Below are 22452 nucleotides of genomic sequence, written 5' to 3'. Positions count from 1 at the left end.
ACCTCTGAATACACAACACATTGATGCCTTGCAGCAGATGGGCTACAGCAGCAGAAGACCACATCAAGTGCCACTCCTGTCAATTAAGAACAGGAAACTGAGAATACAATTGACACAGACTCACCAAAACTGGCCCATAGGGGACTGGAAAAAAAAATGCCTGGTCTGATAAGTCAATTTCTGCTAAGACATTAGGATGGTAGGGTCAGAATTTGGGGTAAATATGAAAGCATTTTGCATTGTATTAAGAGTTCAGGTTGTTGTAGTGTAATGGCATGGAGGATATTTTCCTAGCACACTTTGGGCCCCTTAGTACCAGTTGATTGTTTAAATGCCACAGCCTACCTGAGTACCGCTCTCCACGTCCGTCCCTTTATGACCACAGTGTAACGGTCTTCTGATGGTTTCTTCCAGCAGGATAACGCAGTGTCAGAAAGTTCAGATCGTCCATCTCAAACTGGCTTCTTGAGCATGACAATGAGTTCATAGTTACCAGATCTCAATCCAACAGAGCACCTTTGGGATGTGGTGAAACGGTAGATTCTCATCATGGAGCTGACAAATCTGCAGCAACTGTGTGACGCTATCTGAATCACTAATAATTAAGACCGTTCTGAAGGCAAAAGGGGCTCCAACCTGGTACCAGCAAGGTGCAACTAATGGAGTGGTCAGGGTACATGCATAAAATTGTAACTGCAACATTTCAAATTTCAGTGTTTCGTTGTAAGCAGCTCTGACTCCTTACAGACAGACTGGCTAATATATGAAGCTATGAATAATGTAATGACACTATAAGAATCATTTACCCAAAATGTACCTAGGTATTGCAGTTCCCTGTGTGATCATTACGCTTACATTTGTGTTGTGCATGTACAACTGACAGTTTATAAACGTCAGAGCAAAAATATCATTCTGATGTTTATTAGAATCAACGTTTAGGTGGTAATCCAAACATAAGGTTCTCAAATTTCCTCCTTACTCTGCTGCATTTCTTATTTTCAATAATGAAATCATTAATGTAGCAACAGCTGAGAAAAATTACCTCCAGTCAAAGTTCTCATCCATTATCATCCTATGTGACATCAGCATAAGAATGAAAAGTTTGTACTCTCCTCAGACACAGGACGAAAGCAGACAACAAAAATCTGACTCACTTCAGCATAAAGACAAAAGCTCATGATATAAACAAGCTTAGACTAATGCTTTGAGTGAACCAAAGACATGTAGAAAAACCTTTCAATCCCCCCCTCCAAGAAAAGCACATGGGTCCTGCTTTGCTCATGTGTGCCCTCTTGTGGCTGTCAGCTGAAACATTTCATTTCCATTATTTAAACCCGCAACAGAAGCCACACAACACATGAAAATGGTTCAGTGCAGATATTCAAACAATTAGTCAGATGGAGATATGCCATGCTTTATCAAAGAACGTACAGATCAGAACAAAAAAAAAATTAACAGTGCCCAAGATTAATTCTACAAGTACAAGGATGTACTGTATATAAAAATATCAGACTCTGAATGCATAGGTTAAGTCAAACTGTATTCTGCTTTTTTCTAGAACAATAAGCAACCCAACAAACACAATGTTAGATATCTGCTTTCCACAGACTCAAAGAATCAAACTGCAAACACACTATTCCCATACAAACGGTCCCACGTCCTCACCCGAGCTCCTGCCTGACACATGTGGCATTAACGTCTCTTAATAAAGCATTTTAACATAGTTTGGAACATAAACTTAGCACTCTGGTTACTTCCTTTCTTCTTCAAGAAATCTTCTGAAACACTTTCTTCTCCCCACACATTGCACTTATCTTCAGCATGTCAGTGCTCCCCATCGGACTGTTGAACTCCTGTACGATATTAGACTTTTTTTTTGACACAAACACAACAGGCCTAGCTGGTTTAAAACATACATACAAATTAATAAAAAATATAAAACATATAAATACAGTAAGAGCTTCAGGTAATACATTTGAACAGTAAACAGTTACCACTGGGTAAGAACCTTTGATTGTAGGACGAGTGGTGTCTGCCTACAGCACTGCTTAAAATAAATGAGCCCCAGCATTGAGAATTAAAGGATTATGTGTCAATGAAAGCAGCATAAACATTGCCATCTAACACAACGTGGCTGTGCCTCTTCATCAGTTAAACAATTAACTGTCCTATTAGTGTTAATAGTCATCTTACATTACTTTTTTTTTTAATAAAAATGATTTTTAGCACTATACTCGCCTTGCTGACTGAACTGAAACCACAGATTTGTATTCCTTCTCATATTGATTTGGGAAAAAAAAAAAAAAATTAAAGAAAATCTAGTCACCATATATAAATTTAGGTTTGACCTGGAGTGCTATTTGTAATAATATTGGAGAAACAAGGAAGCACTGAATGATAAAATTGACACCATTAGGTCCGTAGCAATCTCCTGTTTCGTTCCTCTCCATATGCTGCAGTTAAACATCAAACTTTTCTGCAGTTTGTATCTTTGCTGGCTAGATTAGTTTTTGGTTTCAATCCTAAACACACGATTAAACACACGGACAACAACTGAAAACATTCCAGCTTACGAAAAACTAATCGGAGAATCATCCACAACTTTTTGCTGGGACTCGAGCCTCGTTACCCTAAACCGCTATTCACGGTCTTCCTTTATAAGAAAGAACCAACAGAAAATGAAAACATTAAATATGAACCCTTCACAGTTGTCGCTGCTGTTTGACCTCCAAAGTTTGAGTCTTACATGAATAAACAGCCAAACATAAGTAATTCTTCCTTTACCCCAGTGTACGACTGAATGGTTTCACTATGCAGGGAAATAAGTACTCCTACTCAAATGTGTCCATCTTTGTGGGAAATAGATTAAAGCATTTTCTCTGCGGTTGCCCAATAGAAATAAAATTAGTTCAAAGATACTTAAAATCTCACCTGCTGTGAGATTAAATCCACCTTGAGAATTAGGCTAAGAGCTGATACACTGCAGGTTAAAAAAACAACCAAAAAAAAAAAAAAAACAAGGTTTTTGCCTACAGCATATATGAACATGTGTACACGAGACAGAATATGTGATATCACTCTACAGGTCACATCAACTGTGCTGTAACTGGTCTTGTTCTGTTGACTGATGATTATCTTATCAGTAAGAGTTATGCAAATCCTTCCTGTCGTCCTCTGCTCGCTGTATTCTCAGACCACAGTTCAAACCAGTATAGAAATGTGTCCATATAAGGCTATTGCAGAATCCCATTCAAGTCCAGCCCATAAGGAAGACAAGCCAATGCCCTCCTCTGTTGTCCTACTGGAGCCTTGGCACAAAGTGCAGTGGAAGGAGAGGAAAAGAAAAAAAAAAAAAAAAAAAAAGGAGAGAGGTGCCCAAATACTTCTGCACGTCATTGAGGGCACCATGCATCAGTAATCGCTTAGAACTGGTTTGGGTACACAAAAGCAGCAGGAGGGTCAGAGGAGGACAGGAGGCAGACAATAAGCTACAGTTTGAAGAAGGGGGAGAAAAAAAGAATTCCCAGTTAGGAAATTGGCAAAAAACACCAAAGCCAAACAAAACAGAGACCTGGGCAGGCAACTAGTTATGGTTGCTTGAGAGTAGCTACAGAAGCCCATTGTAAGCAGGGAGACTTCCAGCTTTGTGGGAGCTCTAGTAGGTGAGGCGGGAGGCCTTCATGTTGTAGCAGGGTCTGTCTGTTAGGCCCCCGGCCCCAGAAAAGAGAGACAGGCCTTCTGCTTTCTCCAGCACAACCTCCAGCTCCTGAAAGTCCTGCAGTCGAGCCACATCCTTGTCCTGGACAGGAGAGGGATAATCACATTTAAAAGCGTCAAACCCTACAGAGTTACAACAAGTTCAATTTCAGATATTCAGACAGTTATGAATGCAATTTAAGACCTTCTTTCATGGACAACTGTGAAGTACAGCAGATATGACAAAAAACGTGGAATCACAGAATTATTTCCAAAATAAATGAATATATTCATTTATTTTGGAAATAAATGAATATATTCACACTAAACTAAACATAACTACGAAGACCTGTATGCATGTAAAGAGTTCAGTTCAATTGGACTACAATACAGAGTGATGGGAGCCACTTTCAGACACTTTGTATTGTTTTTTTCCTGAACTTTCACTGAATCAAAAGATAAAATAAAATGAACCACTTGTTGCAAAAAGCTTCTATCTTTTCACAAGTATTTGACCATGAAATCATTATTTGGGCACAAAAGGACATACAACACAGTGTGCTGACGAGGTGACTCACAAACTACTGATGAAGAGATTTAGAGTGTCACATGCATGAGTCAGAGAGGAAAGCAGAGAGACTGAAAAGCTGAATTGTTTGAATATATTTAGAGCCTAACAGGACAGGTGGCATTTCTGCACCAGGCAGATAATAAGGCTGCATTATGTATGACACGTAGGCCTAAGAGATGCAGTTCGGTAAGGTGTGTGTTTAGCATGAAATTATACTCTAGCTGATGATATTGCACAGGACTTGCAGCACAGGATCTGCCAACCTATAATATTCAAAACAACCTTTTTTGTAGGGTCACTGCCTAAATAAGCAGGTTTAAAGTTTCATACAGTGAGGACAGTTTTTAACCACACACAGACTGTGGACTACCCAGACATCATGACAGCAGCTTAAATATATTTGACTTTTTTTCCTCAATTGGTTTGTTTTTGTTGCATCATTTCTAAGCTAATTTATGGTGAAATTATTCACAGTGGACATTGGCGACAATTTATCCTCAGGAAGTGTAATTAACACTACTTCATGCTCACCTTTGAATGAGACCAAGAAATAAATAAATTATAAATATGTGATACACTGTACAAGTAAGCTAAATTGGCTGTAGGTTGACCATGATCGAGCTGATGCTTTTTTATTGTTTACAAATTTCGAAAACTTGTAAAATATATAAATAAATAAAATAATAAAAATAAAATAAACAAGTAAAAAAAATTGAAAACCTGTCTGCAACATTATATAGACAGATAAATAAGTAGTGACTGACATTAAACATCAATGTAAATTTGTGGAAAAAAAATAAATAAAAAAATAACCCCACCCCCAATATTTTGCTGCCCATTGCCCAATGAACATTCACAACAAGTTTCAGAAGAATTAGACACTAAATAATAGGAGTAGTGATTAAACTTAAACATCAATCTTCAGTATTTCGAAAATTTGAAGTCAAAAATCAGAAATTCATCTGAAGCACTTTGTACAGATTTATTAATTCTTGTAACAAATTCAAAAATTATTCCATTGTGTGCACATGACACTGTACAACACCATCAACAATCTGTCCGTACCTTTCTCAGCATGGTGTTCGGCAGCTTGCGGATCTTCTCCACATGCTCGGCGCTGATATCTAACTCACGGCAACAGACTCGCAGAAGGGAACGATAAGTGAGCTCCTGGCGGTCCAGCTCCACCTCAATGAAGTCGTTCTCCCGTGCGTTGGGGTTCTGGATACGCACCTTCAGTACCAACTCTAAAGAACCAGAGCAATATTAAGGGTCTGTTCATTAAAGTACATTTATAAAGAAAGAACGATTGTTATATTGTGCAAAGATGTTACAAAGATCCCTTTCTGGTTTAACAGGTTGACGACATCACACAGACAATGTCAGTGCTATCACTGCAAAGCAAATATCCATACAGCCATGATGCATGAAAGCCTTACTGCCAGAATGTTCATCAATCAAGTCTCAAAGAGCCGGGCTCTTTCTTGCCCCTGCTAAGCCTGACACCAGCGGGTGTTTAGCAGTGTGCAGTAATTTAATGGGGCTCCACTAGCTGCTAAGCAACCTCAAAGTAATGAAGAAAGTCACTACTCTCAGCTAAGAAATCCTTACAGCACACAGCTCATTGTAGAAATAATCCATGTTGTTGGATTTACATTTCTGTTTGTGAGATCAAAAAGATATTAAAAAAAGTAAACAGCACATGTGGTACTGTATCTCAAATCTTCAGTGTGAGCCAGAGGAGTTGTTTCTTCCCATGTAATGCTTTTTAAACTGTTTTATGTTTTTGTTAATTGTAATAATGCATAATTCACAGTAAACCCACCTTGTACATTGACAGGGAAGGTGCTGGTGAAAAAGAAAGGCTGGAAAGCTGGCATGGAACCACCAGCCTGGCCGTAACTCAGCTGCTGCGGGATAGACTGCTGTCTGCTCACAGTCGGGTTTGTGCTAGCTACCGGGGCTTGGACCTGGCTCCCGCTGTTGCTAGCCAAGCTAGGACTGGGTGAGGCCAACGGAGGGGAACACATGGTGCCGTTGTGTGCCACCGTGTGCGGGTAGTCAGCATGGTTGACAAGGTGAGGCTCGACTGATAGGTCCATGGGCACTGTGCAGTTAACGACAGTGTGACTGTGAGAAGGAGCCGTGCTGGGTGAAACGCCGTTCTGCTCGTTCACAGGAATGAACTCCCCAGTCTGGGCTTGGCTGTGGTTGATGGTGGGATTTGAGGGAGGAGCGGAGGCTTCAAAGACGAGGCTCTGTGATTTCCGAGGCTCGTGCATCGGTGAAAGGGACGCTGAATCACTCTGCGTGTCTTCAGTGTGCTCTCCAGAACCATTTTGCGTAAGGTGAATAACCTCTGACTTCTTGTCCATCTTGGAATACATAAAGGGCGGGTTAGACAGGTAGTTGGGGACGATTGGCAACTCATTCTCCTTCACTTCAGGCACTTCCTCCACCTCAACTGTTGCAACAATGATCATAAAAGAGAGGGGATAATTTCCTTAAAACATGCTCGAAACAACAACAAATGATGATGATACTGCTGCAAATGCATCTACACAAACTCTCAGTGCTATAACTGATTATGCATGTATGTTGAGCACTCAAAGTGCTTTCTACTATAAGCCTTATGCCAGTATCACACACACACACATTCATACAGTGCTTTCACACACACCAATTGATGCATCGGGGGCAACTTGGGGTTCCCTATGCAAACTGGAAGAGCCAGGGATCGATCCACCAACCTTCCGAATGGTAGATGACCCACTCTACCGCCAGTGCCACAGCCACCCCAAACATACCAATGTGATACAGAGTGAGAAATGTCGTATTTACCTCCTAACAGTCTTTTGATCTCCGGTTTGGATGTCAGTTGTGACGCTAACTCATCCTTAGCCGTGAGGATGTCTTTGTCTGCTCCACAACTGAGTAAGTAGGACACTATGTGCTTATGATTCCTCTTGCATGCCCAGTGTAGGCATGTCCTGCGGGGATTATTGGAGAAACAAAACAGTTTAATGGTGTAAAGAAAAGAAAGAAAAAATGCTGATAAAATTACTCAAGTGACGCTCATCAAACTGACCACAGTGCACTAGTTGGGAGTCACACACGCTCTAAATAATCTCTGTACTCTGTGCCACTGCTACACAAAATGAGAAAAAAGTTACTTTAAACTAAGATGCAAACATCATAACCTTATCTATTTATGGGTACAAAGTGTAACTCAGGTAGCGCGCTTGCGTGAAATATTGCCTAATAATCAAAGATTAGTTTGCGTTTCTGAAGTCAGTAATTAGACTATGGTAAGGAGAACAGGCTTGTGGTCGAAGCAGGCACATTTTGTTTTACTTTCCTCAAGTCTCTGCTCATTTGCTGTTTGTGCAAGACAGCTAAAAGTGGCAGCGCTGGCTGATTAACAAGCCCTGCTTGGCGTAATAGGATAATGCTGAGCATTTTTTTAATCCCAGCAGCTCTGCTCTACAATGACTGCACTCAACTTCTGAAGCAAATTGACGCTGGTTGGCTGTAGTCGCGACCAAACAAATACTGCAATAATTCGCTGAACAAACAAACATACACAAACAAAAACACTCACCATCCGTTGATTTCGTTCTGTGAATTGACATTAACCCCACTCTCCACTAACGCCCGTACTTCATCGATATCCCCGATGGCAGACGCCTCTCTCAGCTGCTCCTGTAGTTCTTTATCCAGCGAATTTGTGGACATTTTGGTACACACAGCTAGCGACGTGAGATCATAGGATACGCAAAGGCCACGCGAATTGTGTTGCCAATACTAATTAGCTAAATACACTGACTGGCACGCTTTAACAGCTAACATTAGCTATCAGGCTAACCTTACCTACTGGCTAGCTTGACGAGATGCTAGCTTATGGCAGCAAACCGCTTTGGCTATTTCAACTACGTGTTGACCGTCTTTGGCGTTCTCACAGCAAGTTGTGTTCCCGCCGTTTATTTCTGCTGTTAGTTCGCGATAAAGTACTGCCACATGCACTCGCTATACACTCATTCAGTCAAGCAGTAGTGCCAGAGCTCCGTCAGTGCACTGCCAAAAACACCGCCGCCTCATCGAAGAGGTGGGGGGGGCATCTTTAGATGTGACAACACTGAGCACAAATGTTAGTTCCCCTCTGAATAATCACGGAGCTCCTGAGTTTGCCTGTTAACTTCACGTAAATTGTGTGATATTACCGTCGGCTGTCATAAAGAATTAAATAATTTTGATAAACAAAAGTTAACAGCACTTCAACTGTTTTTGGCTCACACGTGGAATAAGCCTCCCTAGACAACTTTACACTGACAACCCACTCCAAAAAACACTAAGAAAACTGTTGATTATTTATCCACAATACACGCCTGTTACTGTTGTATTTATACTCATTCTAATAAAGTTATACAATTGCTGATATAACTTTAAGTACGTTTTTTTCTATGCTGCATTTCCTCAATGAGCCACTAGAGGGCAGCAAAGCTCCATGATCCGACACGAGCACACTGGCGTAAGAGCACATCAGGGAAACCATACTGCTGCAGGGCAGCAGTTTTAAAGAATCACAATTTGAGGCTTTATGCGCGGTGCGGGGAAACTGAAAGAAAAGAGGAAAGAATACAAGGTGCCTTAAGAGTGGAGAAGAAGTGCACTGATGCCAATTTTCAAGAACAAGGGTGATGTGCAGAACTGCAGTAATAAAGTTGATGAACCATACCATGAACATATGGGAAAGCGGTCAAAGCTTGGTAGAGGACAGAGGTTACAATTAACGAGCAGCAGTATGTTTTCATCCCGAAACAGAGCACTATAGATGTGATGTTTGTTTTGAGAGTATTGATGGAGAGGTATAGAGAAGGTCAGAAGGAGCTTCACTGTGTCTTTGTGGATCTAAAGAAAGCCTGTGATAGGGTGCCAAGAGAGAAATTGTGGTACTGCATGAGGAAATCAGGAGTGACAGAGAAGTATGTGAAGGTGGCGCAGGACGTGTATGAGGACAGTAAGACAGTGATGAGGTGTGCAGTACGATGGACAGATGGGTCTTGTTTGCAGCATGATAGACAGGCTGACAGATGAGGTGTGGCATGAACCTCTGTGGACTATGATGTTCGCAGACAACACTGTGATCTGTAGTGAGAGTTTCCTCATGGCAATCGCCACTGAAACACATTAAGGACATTAACATGAAATTGATGTGGACTTGCAGTAATAAATATTTGGTCAACACTGAAGTTACTAAATTCATCCATCAAACTGTACCAGGCAGGCAGCACCACAAAGTACTCTAGCAGTACTCAAATCTGACAGTCTGTATGCCTGAGAGAGTTTTTGATGATGCCATAGTACTGCAACTGTGAAAGATGCAGTCATAAAAGCTTCACAGGTTTGTATGTTGTGATCAGAATTAAACTGAGTTTGAAGGAGATTTAGTCTGACCTATGGACACCAACATTTTTTTTAAAGATCCTATACAAGTAGTAAAAAACACGAGTTCATCTCTGAATATCTTTGGGTGATCTCCTCTGATGAACCACTTCACACACCACCACAATCTGGCTCTTACAGGTAGCATTTGAAGAAGACTCTGAGGACCTGCAAGGTGTCTGTTTTTCAAATGAGACACTTGATATACTCGTTTTTTTCCTCAGCTGCGCACCAGGGGTCTCCTGCTTCTCTTTCTATTCAGGTTAGACCCGGTTTACCAAGTGAAGGGAGTGCGCAGGACGGGATGAAATCATCACTTTTTTTTTGGCAGTGATGACCTTAATTACATAAAGTAGGAATATCTTGATGAGTTTCAGAAGGAAAAAGGTGGTGGTGGTGGAGGGGGCATTTTGAGACTATATCTCATTGATGGTTGATACTCCAGACACTCATGTAGCCAAATATATTACTTCTTTATTAAAAACATTGTAAAACTTCATTTTCATTGTGCACAGTTATAATTTGAACACAGGTGTGATGGTTTCTGAAAACCCATGTAGCTATTCCATTAATTATATGATCAATAACCCCTTAATCAGCTAAAAAATGCCTGATCAATATCAAGCTGTATTATAAAAACCAATGTGCTTCTCACAAAACAATAACACTGCAAATTAGACTTACACTGTAAGTGTGCTCCTTGTCTTTTTGTGAAGATGTGAAAGAGAAAGACAAGACAAACACAAACACGCTGCTGTAAAGTCGCTTCCGTTAAAAACTTTCAAAATAAAATAAACCACAACTATATGCAGTTCAGCGACGTTTGTTTCTGATTAAAATAAAATAAAAAATAGCAGGTGTATGACACCCCCCTCCTTTTTTTGGCTCAATAGTAAAAGTTCACAGCATTATGTTGAGCTTTGACTCCCGGCTACTATGGTCAGACTTGTAGTTCCGGTTCAGAGGTCGCGGTAGCAGCTCCTGGGCTGGTTGTAGTCGGACTGCGAGCGAGCGGGCGTTGTTGTAACAAGGTCTGCCATTTTGATTAGAGGTATTTCACGTAGTAGATGGTGTGAGGTGGCCCTTCTGGATATTATTGTAGTGCTTTAAATCAAGGCTACATTCTTGCAGGAAAAATGCTTTCCGCCGCCCAGTTACTTGACGAGTTGATGGGCCGAGATAGAAACTTGGCCCCCGACGAGAAGCGATCCAACGTGCGGTGGGACGACGAGAGCGTAAGTTAGCATTTTAGCTACCTTTAGCCTAGCTAGTTTTAAAACCTATTAGCTGTGAGGTGTCCAAAATAATTGTGTGTCAGGCGGGGGTTGGCTGATTTAAGCAGTCTGTCACGAAATTAAAAACTTCTTGGCTCGCGCACAGAATTGGTGGCGTGAAACGGGCGTTTTGAGTGTGTGCTGCTTGAGCACGCGTGTTAGCGAGATTAGCATCACGGTTTGCTCATGCTAAATGGGGTCTCTGAGGTTTAGCAACTTGTTCTCTTTCAGCTGGTTGCTAGCGCTAGTTGGACTAATAGATGGATTGTATTTATATACATTGTTTACGTTTGTTAATATGGGAAAGTGCCTACAACAACGTGATAGGTCTCTCGTGATAGGCTGTTCTTTGCTTCACTGCATTCAATAAACTGACACTGTGATGTCCTATGGAGGGTTTTCTCCGTAAGGCAAGGCAACTTTATGTATATAGCACATTTCATACATAAATGTGCTTTACTTAAAACATAAAAATCACCAAATGGTAAATTAATTTAACACTCAGTGATCTGTAACAAAATATGCAGTTATATAATTATATAGTGTTGCTCTGCTGCAATTTCTGACATAGAAAAAGATGAGTACAGAAAGATCAAGATCAATTCTAAGCATTTGGAAGCAGAAATGTTTTTGAGCTGAAATTAAAAACATTCACATTTGGAGCTGACTTCAGTTCTATAGGTAGCATTTTCTGAATCTGAATTCACTGCAGCTCTTTATACTCTTCTGGGGGAGCCCTGTCAAAAGGCCGTTACAATAGTCTACTGGAGATGAACACGTGGATTAGGTTCTTCAGGTCTGTTTGGGACATAAATCCCTTCACACTGGAGATGTTCTCAAGCTGATAAAAAGTTGTTGTATTTGTTGTGCTCTTACTTACTTGGAACAAAAAATAACATTAGTTTTGTGTGTTTGCTTATGTATATTTTTACACCTGCCACACTAATTTGCTTTCTGTTAGTGCAGGTTACATGCTGTCACTTAACCTAGTGTGACTAACGATGAAGGAGCTATTTAAATAACGCTGTTTGAAATGTTTTCCTTTATTAAGGTCTGTCGATACTATCTGTGTGGCTTCTGCCCTGCTGAGCTGTTCACAAACACCCGCTCTGACTTGGGTAAGCAGGGAACTTTGAAGATGCATTGATAAATATATTTTAATACAGCAAGAGCTGTAATATATCCGTAAATGTATTCAATCTGAATAAAACCCTTGAGATTTTTCATTTCATTTCAAGGGACTCCAGACAAACAACAACTTGACTATAATATTTTGATTGTTTTGGTTTTTCAGGTCCTTGTGAGAAAATTCATGATGAAAATCTACGAAAAATGTAAGTTCTTATTGTGTTTTGATACTTTTTTTTTTTTGGTCTTTGATATTTACTAATAATAAACCACTTCTATGTCATTATATCCAGGTATGAGAAAAGCTCTCGCTTCATGAAAGAGGGTTATGAGCGAGACTTCCTGCGCTATCTGCAGTCGCTCCTGGCAGAAGTGGAACGACGGATTCGCAGAGGACATGCCCGACTTGCGCTTTCCCAGGCTCAGCAGAATGCGGGGGTTTGTGCTTTGATTTGTCGACATTATTCTCAAACTCCTCTGTTCATCGTTCTGTCATCTTAAACCACAGTGCAAGTCATGAATCTAAAAATGACATTACCTGCATGTTTCTACCTCGGATGCCGTGAATTTAGTGTGCATATTCATTCTGCAGGGCCCTGGTCCATCAGGAAAGAATGAGGAGAAGATCCAGGTTCTAACAGAGAAGATTGAAGACCTGGTTGTGCAGGTTTGTAAAAAATTTCTAAATTAGTGTTTGACAGTGTTATATTTCATGCATGCACCTAATCCATGAAGATCTCCTAAGAGTTCTTCTACCGGCTGCTCACTTTAGGGGTCGCCACAGTGGATCGCCTGCTTTCCTCTCAGCCTATCCCTACCATCCTTCTCTGTCACACCAACCCTCTGCATGTCCTCCTTCACTACATCCAGGAATCCTCTCTGTGGTCTTTCTGTTTTATTCCTTCCTGGAAGCTCCAAATTCAGCATCCTTTGTCCAATACCTCCACTATTCCTCCTCTGCACATGTCCAAACCATCTCAGCCTTGGCTTTCTAACTTTGTCTCCAAACTGCTCAACCTGCACCGTCCCTCTTATGTACTAATTTCTAATCCTGTTGTTCGTGGTTGCTCCCAAAGAAAATTTCAACATACCGTATTTTCCGGAGTATAAGTCGCACTTTTTTTCATAGTTTGGCTGGGGGTGCGACCTATACTCCGGAGCGACGTATATGTGACATTTATAACACATGAACCAAAATACTCCAGCCACTTGACATCTCCGTGAACTGCAGCTTTAAGGCAGTCTTGCGTAACCTGTGGGCGCAGTGGATGGTGGATGGAGAGCACAGCTTAACGGCAACTGGGAGAATGCGCCACCCAACTTTCCTGGAAGTCATTGGATGGATCAAGAAAACATGGGCTTCAGTGACAAACCATCCTGTTGGGATTCAGAAAGGCTGGAATAATTGGAACTGCAGCTGACGACGAGTCTGACTAACGCGACACAGAAGAGGAAGCAGCGCTTCGTCTACAGAGTGTACGGAATTGTTTAGAAGTGACACCGAGGATGAAGAATTCAATGGATTGATGGTTTGGTTAACTTGTTAGTATGTTCTTTATGCTATGGTTATCTGAATAACTTAATGTTATGTTAACATACCGAACACGTGTTCATTGTGCGTCATGTAGCTGAATGTGTTACGTTAGCATAACGTAGGCGTAACCGTGTTCGTCCTGTTCTTTAATCCATTATTATTTTAAATTGCCGTTCAAGATGGAATTTCTGCTCTGGGTCTCGGATTCTATCAAACCCCCCCCCCCCCCCCCCCCCCAAAAAGTGCGACTTATAGTCCAGTGCGACCTATATATGTTTTTTTCTTCTTTATTATGCATTTTTTGGCTGGTGCGACCTATACTCCGGAGCGACGTATAGTCCGAAAAATACGGTATTTAACTCTGCAACTTTGTCTAAATCATACATCATAGCAGGTCTCACTACCATCTTGTAAACCTTCCTTTTCACACTTGGTGCTATACTTCTGTCACAGATTACTCCTGACATTCATTTTTACCCACTCCACCATGTCTGCATTCTCTTCTCCACCTCTCTTGTGTACTGTCCATTGATGGTTGACCCCAGTTATTTAAACTAATCTAACTTCACTACCATAGGGTTGTGAGTGAATGGCCAACTGTGTATATATTCAGTAAACCACCACATTGGAGTCATTTGTGGAGGGAAATTCCCCACCCTCTGGAAAAATTCTTCTTCCTGTTAACACTGATCTTAGTGTAAGCAGCATGTCCTGCAAGCTGACTTCAAACCTGAAAGGAGTGTAACAGGAACAGCTACACACATGCTGTATCCACAGCAGTTGATGTGCAGGCCGTCTAGACAGTATAATGCTGAGCCGTTCTGAATGTCTGTCATATCTTTTTCTCTGAGTGCGTCACAGATCGCGCTGTATAAAATAAAGCTCTTGAAATGACATTCACACCTCACAAATGAAGCTGTTACGACATTGCAACATGCTTTTTGCCAGATTGAGGAATTGGGCTCGGAGGGCCGAGTGGAGGAGGCCCAGGGAATGATGAAGCTGGTGGAGCAACTGAAGGAGGAGAGGGAGCTGCTCAGCTCCACCCCCTCGGTGAGTCAGCTTACCCCGGGCTAATCAGCCTACAAACACAGCTCAAGAGAGCAGGTGCTGCTCATGTAATGCAGTTAGTCAACAAATATGAGTTTAATTCTATTTCAAATATAAATCATTAAATTCAAACTTAGCTAGCAAGCTAAAAGTTACTTTTCACTGTAGCCGGTTTTCTTACAAATGCCTGTAAGGTAAAATTAGTGGGAACTGGGCAGCAGCTATGATGCAAGTCAGAAATGCGTTCCCTATTGTTTAACTTGAAATCTAATCACATGTGTTCCTTCAATCCAGACAATCGAGAGCTTTGCAGCCCAGGAGAAACAGATGGAAGTGTGTGAGGTGTGTGGGGCCTTCCTCATTGTGGGTGATGCACAGTCCCGTGTGGATGACCACTTAATGGGCAAGCAACACATGGGCTACGCCAAGATCAAATCCACTGTAGAGGAGCTCAAGGTAAGAGGACTATATGTCATTCTGTCTAGAACTTTTTACGAACTTGAACTGCTTTAAAGAGTGATTCAACTAGACCAAGTTTGATACTGGCTCTTGTTTAAAATTGACTCTTAGTGTCAGAAATTATATGGTCTGTAATGCTTTTTCCCCCACTTCTTCTTCTCAGGAAAAACTGCGCCGTCGCTCTGAAGACCCTCAGGGTGAAAATCCAGCCCTCAGAAGAGAAAGAGAAGACAGGGAGCGGGAGAGGGAGGAAAGGGAGAAAAAGCGCAAAGAGGGTGAAGAGAAGGAGAAGGAGCGCGAAAAGGAGCGGGAGAAGGAGAGGGAACAAGAGAGGGAGCGAGAGCGTGAGCGTGAGAGGGAGAGAGAAAGAGAGAGAGAACGGGACAGAGACAGAGAAAGAGACAGGGAGAGAGACAGGGAGCGGGACAGGGACCGGGAGAGGGATAGGCGGGCACGTCGAAGCCACTCTGGCAGCCGCCACTCCAGTAGAGCATCAGACAGGAAACGGAGCAGATCCCGTGATCGCCGGCGGTCCAGGAGCAGAGACAAGGACAGGGACAGGGAACGCAAACGCAGCAGGTATGACTGACCAGACTAAGTGTTGGACTTGAATTTGTACAGACACATTTAAGAAAGAAAAAAAAAAATTGTGAAAGTTATTTAAATCAAGGCCATCTTTCTCTTGTCACCATAATGGCTTATTCTCCCTTTTTCTTTAGGAGCCGGGACAGGGAGAGGAGGCGCAGCCGTGAGCGCTCTGACAGAAAACGCCGCTCCCGCAGTCGGGACAGGAGGAGATCGCGCAGTTCAGAGCGCAAATCTCACCGTCATCGCAGCCGTAGCCGCAGCAAGGACAGGGATCGGGATCGAGAAAAGGAGCGAGACAGAGAGCGGTCATCAAAAGACAAAGGTACGAACTGATTATGATTTTTCTTTTTTGCTATCCTGCAGTGTCTCAAAAACACATTACATCAGGAATGTCACTTATCCATCCTCTTTCACTTATCCAGTTCAGGGTCATGGGGGGTTGTGCTATTCCAGCTGTCATAGGGTAAAGAGGCAGGTTACACCCCGAACAGGGGAAATTTCTTTAACTTAGGCCAAACCATTAGTTATAATCAAGGATATAACCCAATATTTATCCAGGTAAAAGTCTGATTGAGATGAAAAAATCTCGGTGAGACTAAATAAAAGAGGATGAACTAGAGGTAAGGACTATATCAGCATTTTAAAATGTATCAGTAAGAAGCTACTTTTAGCTGCTCTTTATTCACAGGGGGTTGCCACAGCAGTAGCTCTGCACATTTGATTTAGCAGATTTGTAGCTCAGCTGTTTCAAAGAAGAAGCCGAACTTTTTGTCTTAGCCTTGGCGTCAGCAGCGTCTGTTCCACAAAAACTTTGAAGTTGGCCATAACTCAGGAACGACGTGACCTACAATGTCCAAATTCGCACTATAAATGCATCTACTAAAGATTTCAGAAGAGATTGAATCTCAGCGACCTTGACCGAAGGGGTAAAGGTCAGAGGTCAAGTTTTCTGAAAATCTTGTGAACACGATAACTCAAATGATCTCACCTAGGAAGTTCAAATTCATACCGTAGATGCCTGCTGTTCAAGCTAGACCCATCAAACTTCACACACTTCTTCGCTGACTTTACTAAAACAGCACTTTGACACACCCTGACCCCCTCCCACCCTGTTATGAATCCAAAACAGCCAAGCTTTGGCACCCGCTCAGCGGTGTTCTTGGTATGCTAGATGCATGAGATACAAACTAAATCTTTAAACTCCATGTTTGAAAACAGATGAGATGACGTTTTAACCAGCAAAGGACAGTTCAGAAATACCATTTTGATATTCACTGGGAACGAACTGTTTTTCAATGAGCAAACCATGCACCTGCTTTCAAATGACTGCACACAGTCGTGTCAGACCTGTGATATGCGAGCTTGACCTAGCAGCCTCTGCACTGGACTTGATTTATGTTTATTTTCTGCAACTTTGTGATTTTTCTAGTTGTCTTTGGCTTCTCATGTTTCTCCTGTGTGAAACATCCACATTTGTAGCTGTAAAATGTCCTTTCCTGACATTTTATTGAGGCTTTGGTATATAATTTGTGTGTACAAGAGTAATTTAATAAAAAATAAAATATAAGACAAGCTGGTGGTGACACAAGTCCCTGTAGTTTGTGAGTTTAGACAACTAAAGAATAAATGAGCAGTATCCATTTAGGACAGTACTCCATAAATGAGTGTTGGCATTACTAATGGATAATATATGCAATGTTTTCTCAGACCGTAAGGGTACAGAGGAGAGGAGCAGCTCTAAGAAAGAGAAGCACTCTGACGGCGATGCAGCTCCCATCAAGGCTTCTTCAGAAGTGGAACCAATGCAGACGGAGGCAGCTGCCTCCTCCCCTCTGCTTAATGGCCAGCAAGAGCTCCTCCATTCTGAAGGTGACACTCAGTCCAATTAAAACTGATCTGATAGGACCTCAGATCAGGCTCAGGTAAGTGCGTCCTCCTCCTCACCCCTCCCCTGGCTCTCAACCCAACCCTCCCCTCTCCCATCTCCCCACACCCACCCTCTTACCCTTGCTCTCCCACCCTGTTTATGTTCAGTTCAATGCCTATGATTTTGTCTTATGTACTATATGCAAATATCTTTATCCTGTTTTTGAATAGTGCATCATAAGTATGCACTGAAGATGAAGGACTAGGCCCGATGAATGAGAAGAAGGTAGAAATCATTCACACAAAGCCAAGAGGGAAAGGCCAGTGTAGTCCTGAGCAAACATGCCCAGAGGTACCCCTCGTTTTGTATCGGTTTTTGATCCTTATAGATGTTTATTTGTCTTTGTGGACAAAATGGCAGAAAAAAAAAAACTCATCCAATAAAAATTTCCTGCCTGTATTTACCTGTTTTTTTTTTTTTTTTAATTTATTTATTTTAATTTTTTTTTTAATTTGAAGTAGCAAAATGTAATAATTGCTATTTGTTGCTGTAATACTCCATATAGGGAGGAAATTCAGTGACTGTGTCTACATGTTCTTATTTAAATAGCTTGGAGTTTTCTCCTACTCATGTGTAAACGCACAAAGATGCAGCCTTCGTCAAAGGTTTTTGTCACAAAGAAGCTGTTTATTTTTGCCATAATTATCACTCAATTGCCATGGATTTGTTGTCCAGCGTACTGTGCCTGATGATGCCATGCAGTGTGTGTTTGGGGGGTGTTAAAGCACCGGGGGCCTAACGTAACCTAACTAACTGGAGGGTAGGGTTTATCGAATGAATTGCAGCTGACTTCCATACCTCACACAGCGTTGGTGTTGTGAGCGAGACCACATGAGAAAAGGGCAAATTAAAAATCATGGATACTCTCTGACTCTCAAACTGTGCAGGTACTCACCCCAGGTACTCCTTTCTCTACCCACATCCATTTCTGAATGCTGTTGCCTGTCAGAAAAAAAAAAGCAATTGTGTACTTCTCCAGAACATGAACTTGAAAGCTTGATTGTGTACACATATTTTACTTGTGCCTTCTTTGTTTTCCTATTTGCTAACTTTCAAAACATGTTTGGGGAAAATGTTTGATAGGATTGTCAGAGACACACAGATGCACAGACAGCCAGCTTGAGATCCCTTTGCCAAATTGAAAATTGTCGCTGATGTATTTTTCCACGGTGCGTTGTTTGGCTGTTTTTTTTTTTAAATCAAATTTGCTCAGGTTTGAATGCGGTCGTGTTTGTAATTTTAGACTTCTTTTATTTATTTATTTTTTTACATATCAAATACATTTTCTCTTTGGCAAAGCAGGTATTGTAGTTTTGACACTCTCTTCAGGTTTAGACTTGAGGTAGCTCTTTTGGAGCTTCTTTAAGTTGCAAACTTGTGCAAATTGTAGAGAGAACTATTTTTAAAATCTCAGGGTATTTTGGCCAAATGCAGTCAAGACTTCAAGTGTCTGTTGTGCTAGTAAATGGATAGTTTTGTGCATTATTAGCAGTGTCTCTTCAGGGATATTTGACTAGTAAATGGCTGTAAATTATATTGTTTGAGTGGCAGCAGTCGTTGCTACAAGCAGATGTTGTGGGACCCATGCTAACATTGCATTTTGTGGACCTTTGTTTTGCTCAACAGGGGAAGCTGGAATATCTGGTTAAGGAAGAAGCTGAAGAGTGCACCGATCCTTGCCCTGAACCTGATACTTCACTGCTTAAAAACAAGGTGAACCACAAATGTGTAGTGGCTTATTTAAAGAAACGTAAAAAAATAAATAAATTAAACTGTACAGGAGGAGAGAGGGCAGAATGCATTGATTGTTCCATTACCTGTTTTATCTCTTGGCTGGATAAGGGTAGTTGTGGTTCATCTGGTTTATCTGATTTTACTGGTCACGTTGTCAGCCAGATATCAGTTAACTTACCAAACTTAGAGAAGCACTTCATGAATATTTTTGTTTTCTTATTTTGAAAATCTTTACACATCCTCCGTGTTTTTTGGCATTTAGTGAAGATAAAATAAAAAAAAAAAAAACAGTGCTTGTGGTTTGTATTGATTTGCCAGGTTCTATTTCACTCCCTGACCTTTTTTTAAAAAAATAAAATAAGTCGGTTGAAGCGTATGTACAGTGTTAGACCTTTGAGACAAGCAGTGTCGTCTTTTCTCCTCTACTTAGAGCTCATTTTGATTGCTCTTGTCCCATAACTGTAAAATATTCTGATTTAATTTTGATCGCTTTTGGAGACTTAAGATTTGTTTCATTTTGTTGCCCTGCTTTTATTGTCCATGTTGTATCATGAATAAAAAGTAAAAACTCTTAAAAATTGTTTTTTTTGTGTGTGTGTGTATTTTTATTATTAATTTTTCTGTTTACATACAAACATCTGCAACCTGCAGCTCTTTAGCTCATCTCCAGTGGCTCGCTGTGGTTTTGACAGAAAACTAGATGAATATGGACATAATTGTTTTATCATTGCTTGAAATAATTCTTTGTTCTTTTGTTAAAAAAATGCAAAGCCTATACATGGAATTATGGATGTATACACATAATTAGGTAGTCCTGAGTCTCCCTAGCTATGAATGTGAAATCCACAAAACCCAAAGTTGCAGAGTTAAACAGACAAATCATTGGTATGTGGACAGATTTTACTTTCATCAGTAGTGCTGCTGTCTCACCAGCATGCTTAATCAGCAGCTGGATTTATTCTTTTTTTTTTTTTTAATGATTTTGGTTTCCACTGACTGCTACAGCATTCTGTTCTCAAATAATATAATCTGTCAATAAAGAGATCCAGCCTTCAATACTGATCAAGATCCAATGGGTGATTTAAGTGTTCCCTTAATTATTTTCAGCAGTATATATGAATTCATTAGGCTGCATAATGTTTTATCATGATAGTAGGTGACTTTCAGTTTGAGTCATTTACATAAATGCAGGTAGAATAATTAGTCACTCTCCAGCTAGTGTGGGTTTAGAACATCCATAGGAAAAGAAGACAAAGTGGCCGGCGTAGCTTTATAGCTGCTCTGTTTTAAAGATCCAGATATTTTTTGCTCCATAGCTGTTTCCTTTTTTTTTTCTTTTCTTGCTTTTTTTTTTTTTTTTTTTTTGGAGAATGTGAAGTTAAAGTGGCAAATAACTGTAAATACCCCACTGCAGAGTAGTCACATGTTTAATGATTTATTGCAAGGCTAAAATATTCTTTTGCTGTTCTTTACAGATTATTTATTCATTTAAATAGGTTAAAAAAAAAAACTCCTTTGATAGTATAGAGAATAATTAATTGTTCGCACACTGCAGAACTCCTGTATTCATTGCATGATATTGCATCTAATAGTATGATGTTTTGAGCACACCTGCTCTTCATCAGACAGTGAAACACCAGGTGGCGCAATCTTAACTTGTGATTGATCACGACTATGACTAATTGGCAATAAAATCCAATCAGTACCACATCTCACAGGATAAACGGCTGACAACATGCAAATCATACGTTACCTTGGCACAAGTCAGAAAAATCAGTGCCTGATGCGAAGAGAAAAAAGCAGATTATCACCACAAACCCAGTGGCAATAGTTAGACATTGTTTGACAATATCTCAAACAATGAAAGTGGTCGGCACCTGGACTTCTGATGGTACTTATGTGTTTAGAAGATGTTTAACCAACATATGCCAGCCCATAAAGAAATTATATATATCACATCACTGGTTTTACATGAGATTATTCCTTTAATCAGAAAGGTCTTATGTGTACAGAATGTAGTTGCTAAAAGACATTTGTTTTATGGCTGAAATTACATTGTTGACCATTATTACATTTGTAATTTCCAGACTCCACAGCACTCAGCTTTATAGAAGAAGATGAAAAATCTGCTGTTACTAACATGTTTCTAAGATGCCGCGGTCTTTTGAACACAATTCATGGTGGATTGGTTAAATCTCCATTAAGAGCAGAGTCAGAAGCTACAATGTGCCAATATCTATGAATAATGGTGGTCATATCTTTAGCCAAAGGTGAATATCGAATGGCACGTGTGAGCTTATTGCCCATATTTATTTTAATCCCAGTGGTGTTTAAACATTCTGATTGTGTTTTACCTTTAAAATGATCTGAAGCTTGTTTTACCCGCTCATGTTTGTGTCCTCTTTTTAAAAATCTACTATTTGCTCTTTGAAATCATTATTAGTGCTGTGGTGTACGCGGTGGAACTGAGCTACAGGGAGACTTCTTTTCAAACCTGTAGGATGATATGAACGCCGTTTGAGATGGCGCTTCATTGTCTGATGAAGAGCAGGCGTGCTTGAAACATCATATACTATTAGATGCAGTAAATAAGAGTTCTGCAATGTGTGAACCTTTAATTCTTTTCCCCAACTCTAATCTTTGACGCAAAACCAAGTTTGGGTTATGAACAGGAAACTAACTGTTACTAAAAATGGGGCCTCCAGGTCCTTAATAGGTTAAATATTGCTGACACATTCTGGAGGTGTGCTTTGGATCATTACCCTTGTTGTGGGATGAAATTGGCCCCAATCAAGTCCACAGCGTAGGGCAAGGTGCTGCAAAATCTTGTGATAGCTTTCCTAACCTAAAGATGTCACACTCCCCCCTTTTTTTTTAATTAAAATAATTGGATTAGCAGCCATACCAGGAGATTGATGCAGAGGACTGACATTTGTTGATAATAGGCTTCTATGCAAAAAAGTAATCATTCTTTAAAAAAAACACCTGATTGTGGGAGTGAAATCTTTTTATCTGTATGACATTAAGAGTTCAGGTAAATACAATGTGT

General features: G+C 40.7%; 2 protein-coding genes across 2 annotated transcripts; one reads left to right on the top strand and one right to left on the bottom strand.

Moving 5' to 3' along the window:
* Window positions 1-1400: 1400 nt before the first annotated feature.
* ankrd40 (ankyrin repeat domain 40) lies at window positions 1401-8403 on the bottom strand. The gene is made up of 5 exons (XM_030736724.1): window positions 7869-8403; window positions 7109-7257; window positions 6093-6731; window positions 5333-5514; window positions 1401-3799 (listed from the first exon to the last, which is right to left on the bottom strand). Exons 1-5 carry the CDS (start codon window positions 8000-8002, stop codon window positions 3656-3658), a joined length of 1248 nt encoding a protein of 415 aa, XP_030592584.1. The 5' UTR covers window positions 8003-8403; the 3' UTR covers window positions 1401-3655.
* A 2281-nt stretch (window positions 8404-10684) lies between these two features.
* Window positions 10685-19984, top strand: luc7l3 (LUC7-like 3 pre-mRNA splicing factor). The gene is made up of 11 exons (XM_030735722.1): window positions 10685-10944; window positions 12035-12101; window positions 12278-12317; window positions 12405-12549; window positions 12704-12778; window positions 14594-14698; window positions 14990-15151; window positions 15318-15733; window positions 15874-16064; window positions 17450-17664; window positions 19296-19984. Exons 1-10 carry the CDS (start codon window positions 10846-10848, stop codon window positions 17629-17631), a joined length of 1482 nt encoding a protein of 493 aa, XP_030591582.1. The 5' UTR covers window positions 10685-10845; the 3' UTR covers window positions 17632-17664; window positions 19296-19984.
* Window positions 19985-22452: the final 2468 nt, after the last annotated feature.

This window comes from Archocentrus centrarchus, chromosome 8 (assembly GCF_007364275.1).
Source record: "Archocentrus centrarchus isolate MPI-CPG fArcCen1 chromosome 8, fArcCen1, whole genome shotgun sequence".
Classification (NCBI taxonomy): Eukaryota; Metazoa; Chordata; class Actinopteri; order Cichliformes; family Cichlidae; genus Archocentrus; species Archocentrus centrarchus.
This window is presented reverse-complemented; position numbering and strand designations above follow the sequence as displayed.

What these genes read in the sequence shown, in the direction of transcription:
- ankrd40 (XM_030736724.1), bottom strand. Translation starts at nt 8,002, where the DNA reads ATGTCCACAAATTCGCTGGATAAAGAACTACAGGAGCAGCTGAGAGAG. An exon ending in GATCAAAAGACTGTTAGGAG is followed by an intron (nt 6,732 to 7,108) that starts GTAAATACGACA and finishes TTGTTGCAACAG; the next exon opens with TTGAGGTGGAGGAAGTGCCT. An exon ending in CTTCCCTGTCAATGTACAAG is followed by an intron (nt 5,515 to 6,092) that starts GTGGGTTTACTG and finishes CTGGTTCTTTAG; the next exon opens with AGTTGGTACTGAAGGTGCGT.
- luc7l3 (XM_030735722.1), top strand. Translation starts at nt 10,846, where the DNA reads ATGCTTTCCGCCGCCCAGTTACTTGACGAGTTGATGGGCCGAGATAGA. An exon ending in GATGAAAATCTACGAAAAAT is followed by an intron (nt 12,318 to 12,404) that starts GTAAGTTCTTAT and finishes CATTATATCCAG; the next exon opens with GTATGAGAAAAGCTCTCGCT. An exon ending in GCGGTCATCAAAAGACAAAG is followed by an intron (nt 16,065 to 17,449) that starts GTACGAACTGAT and finishes ATGTTTTCTCAG; the next exon opens with ACCGTAAGGGTACAGAGGAG.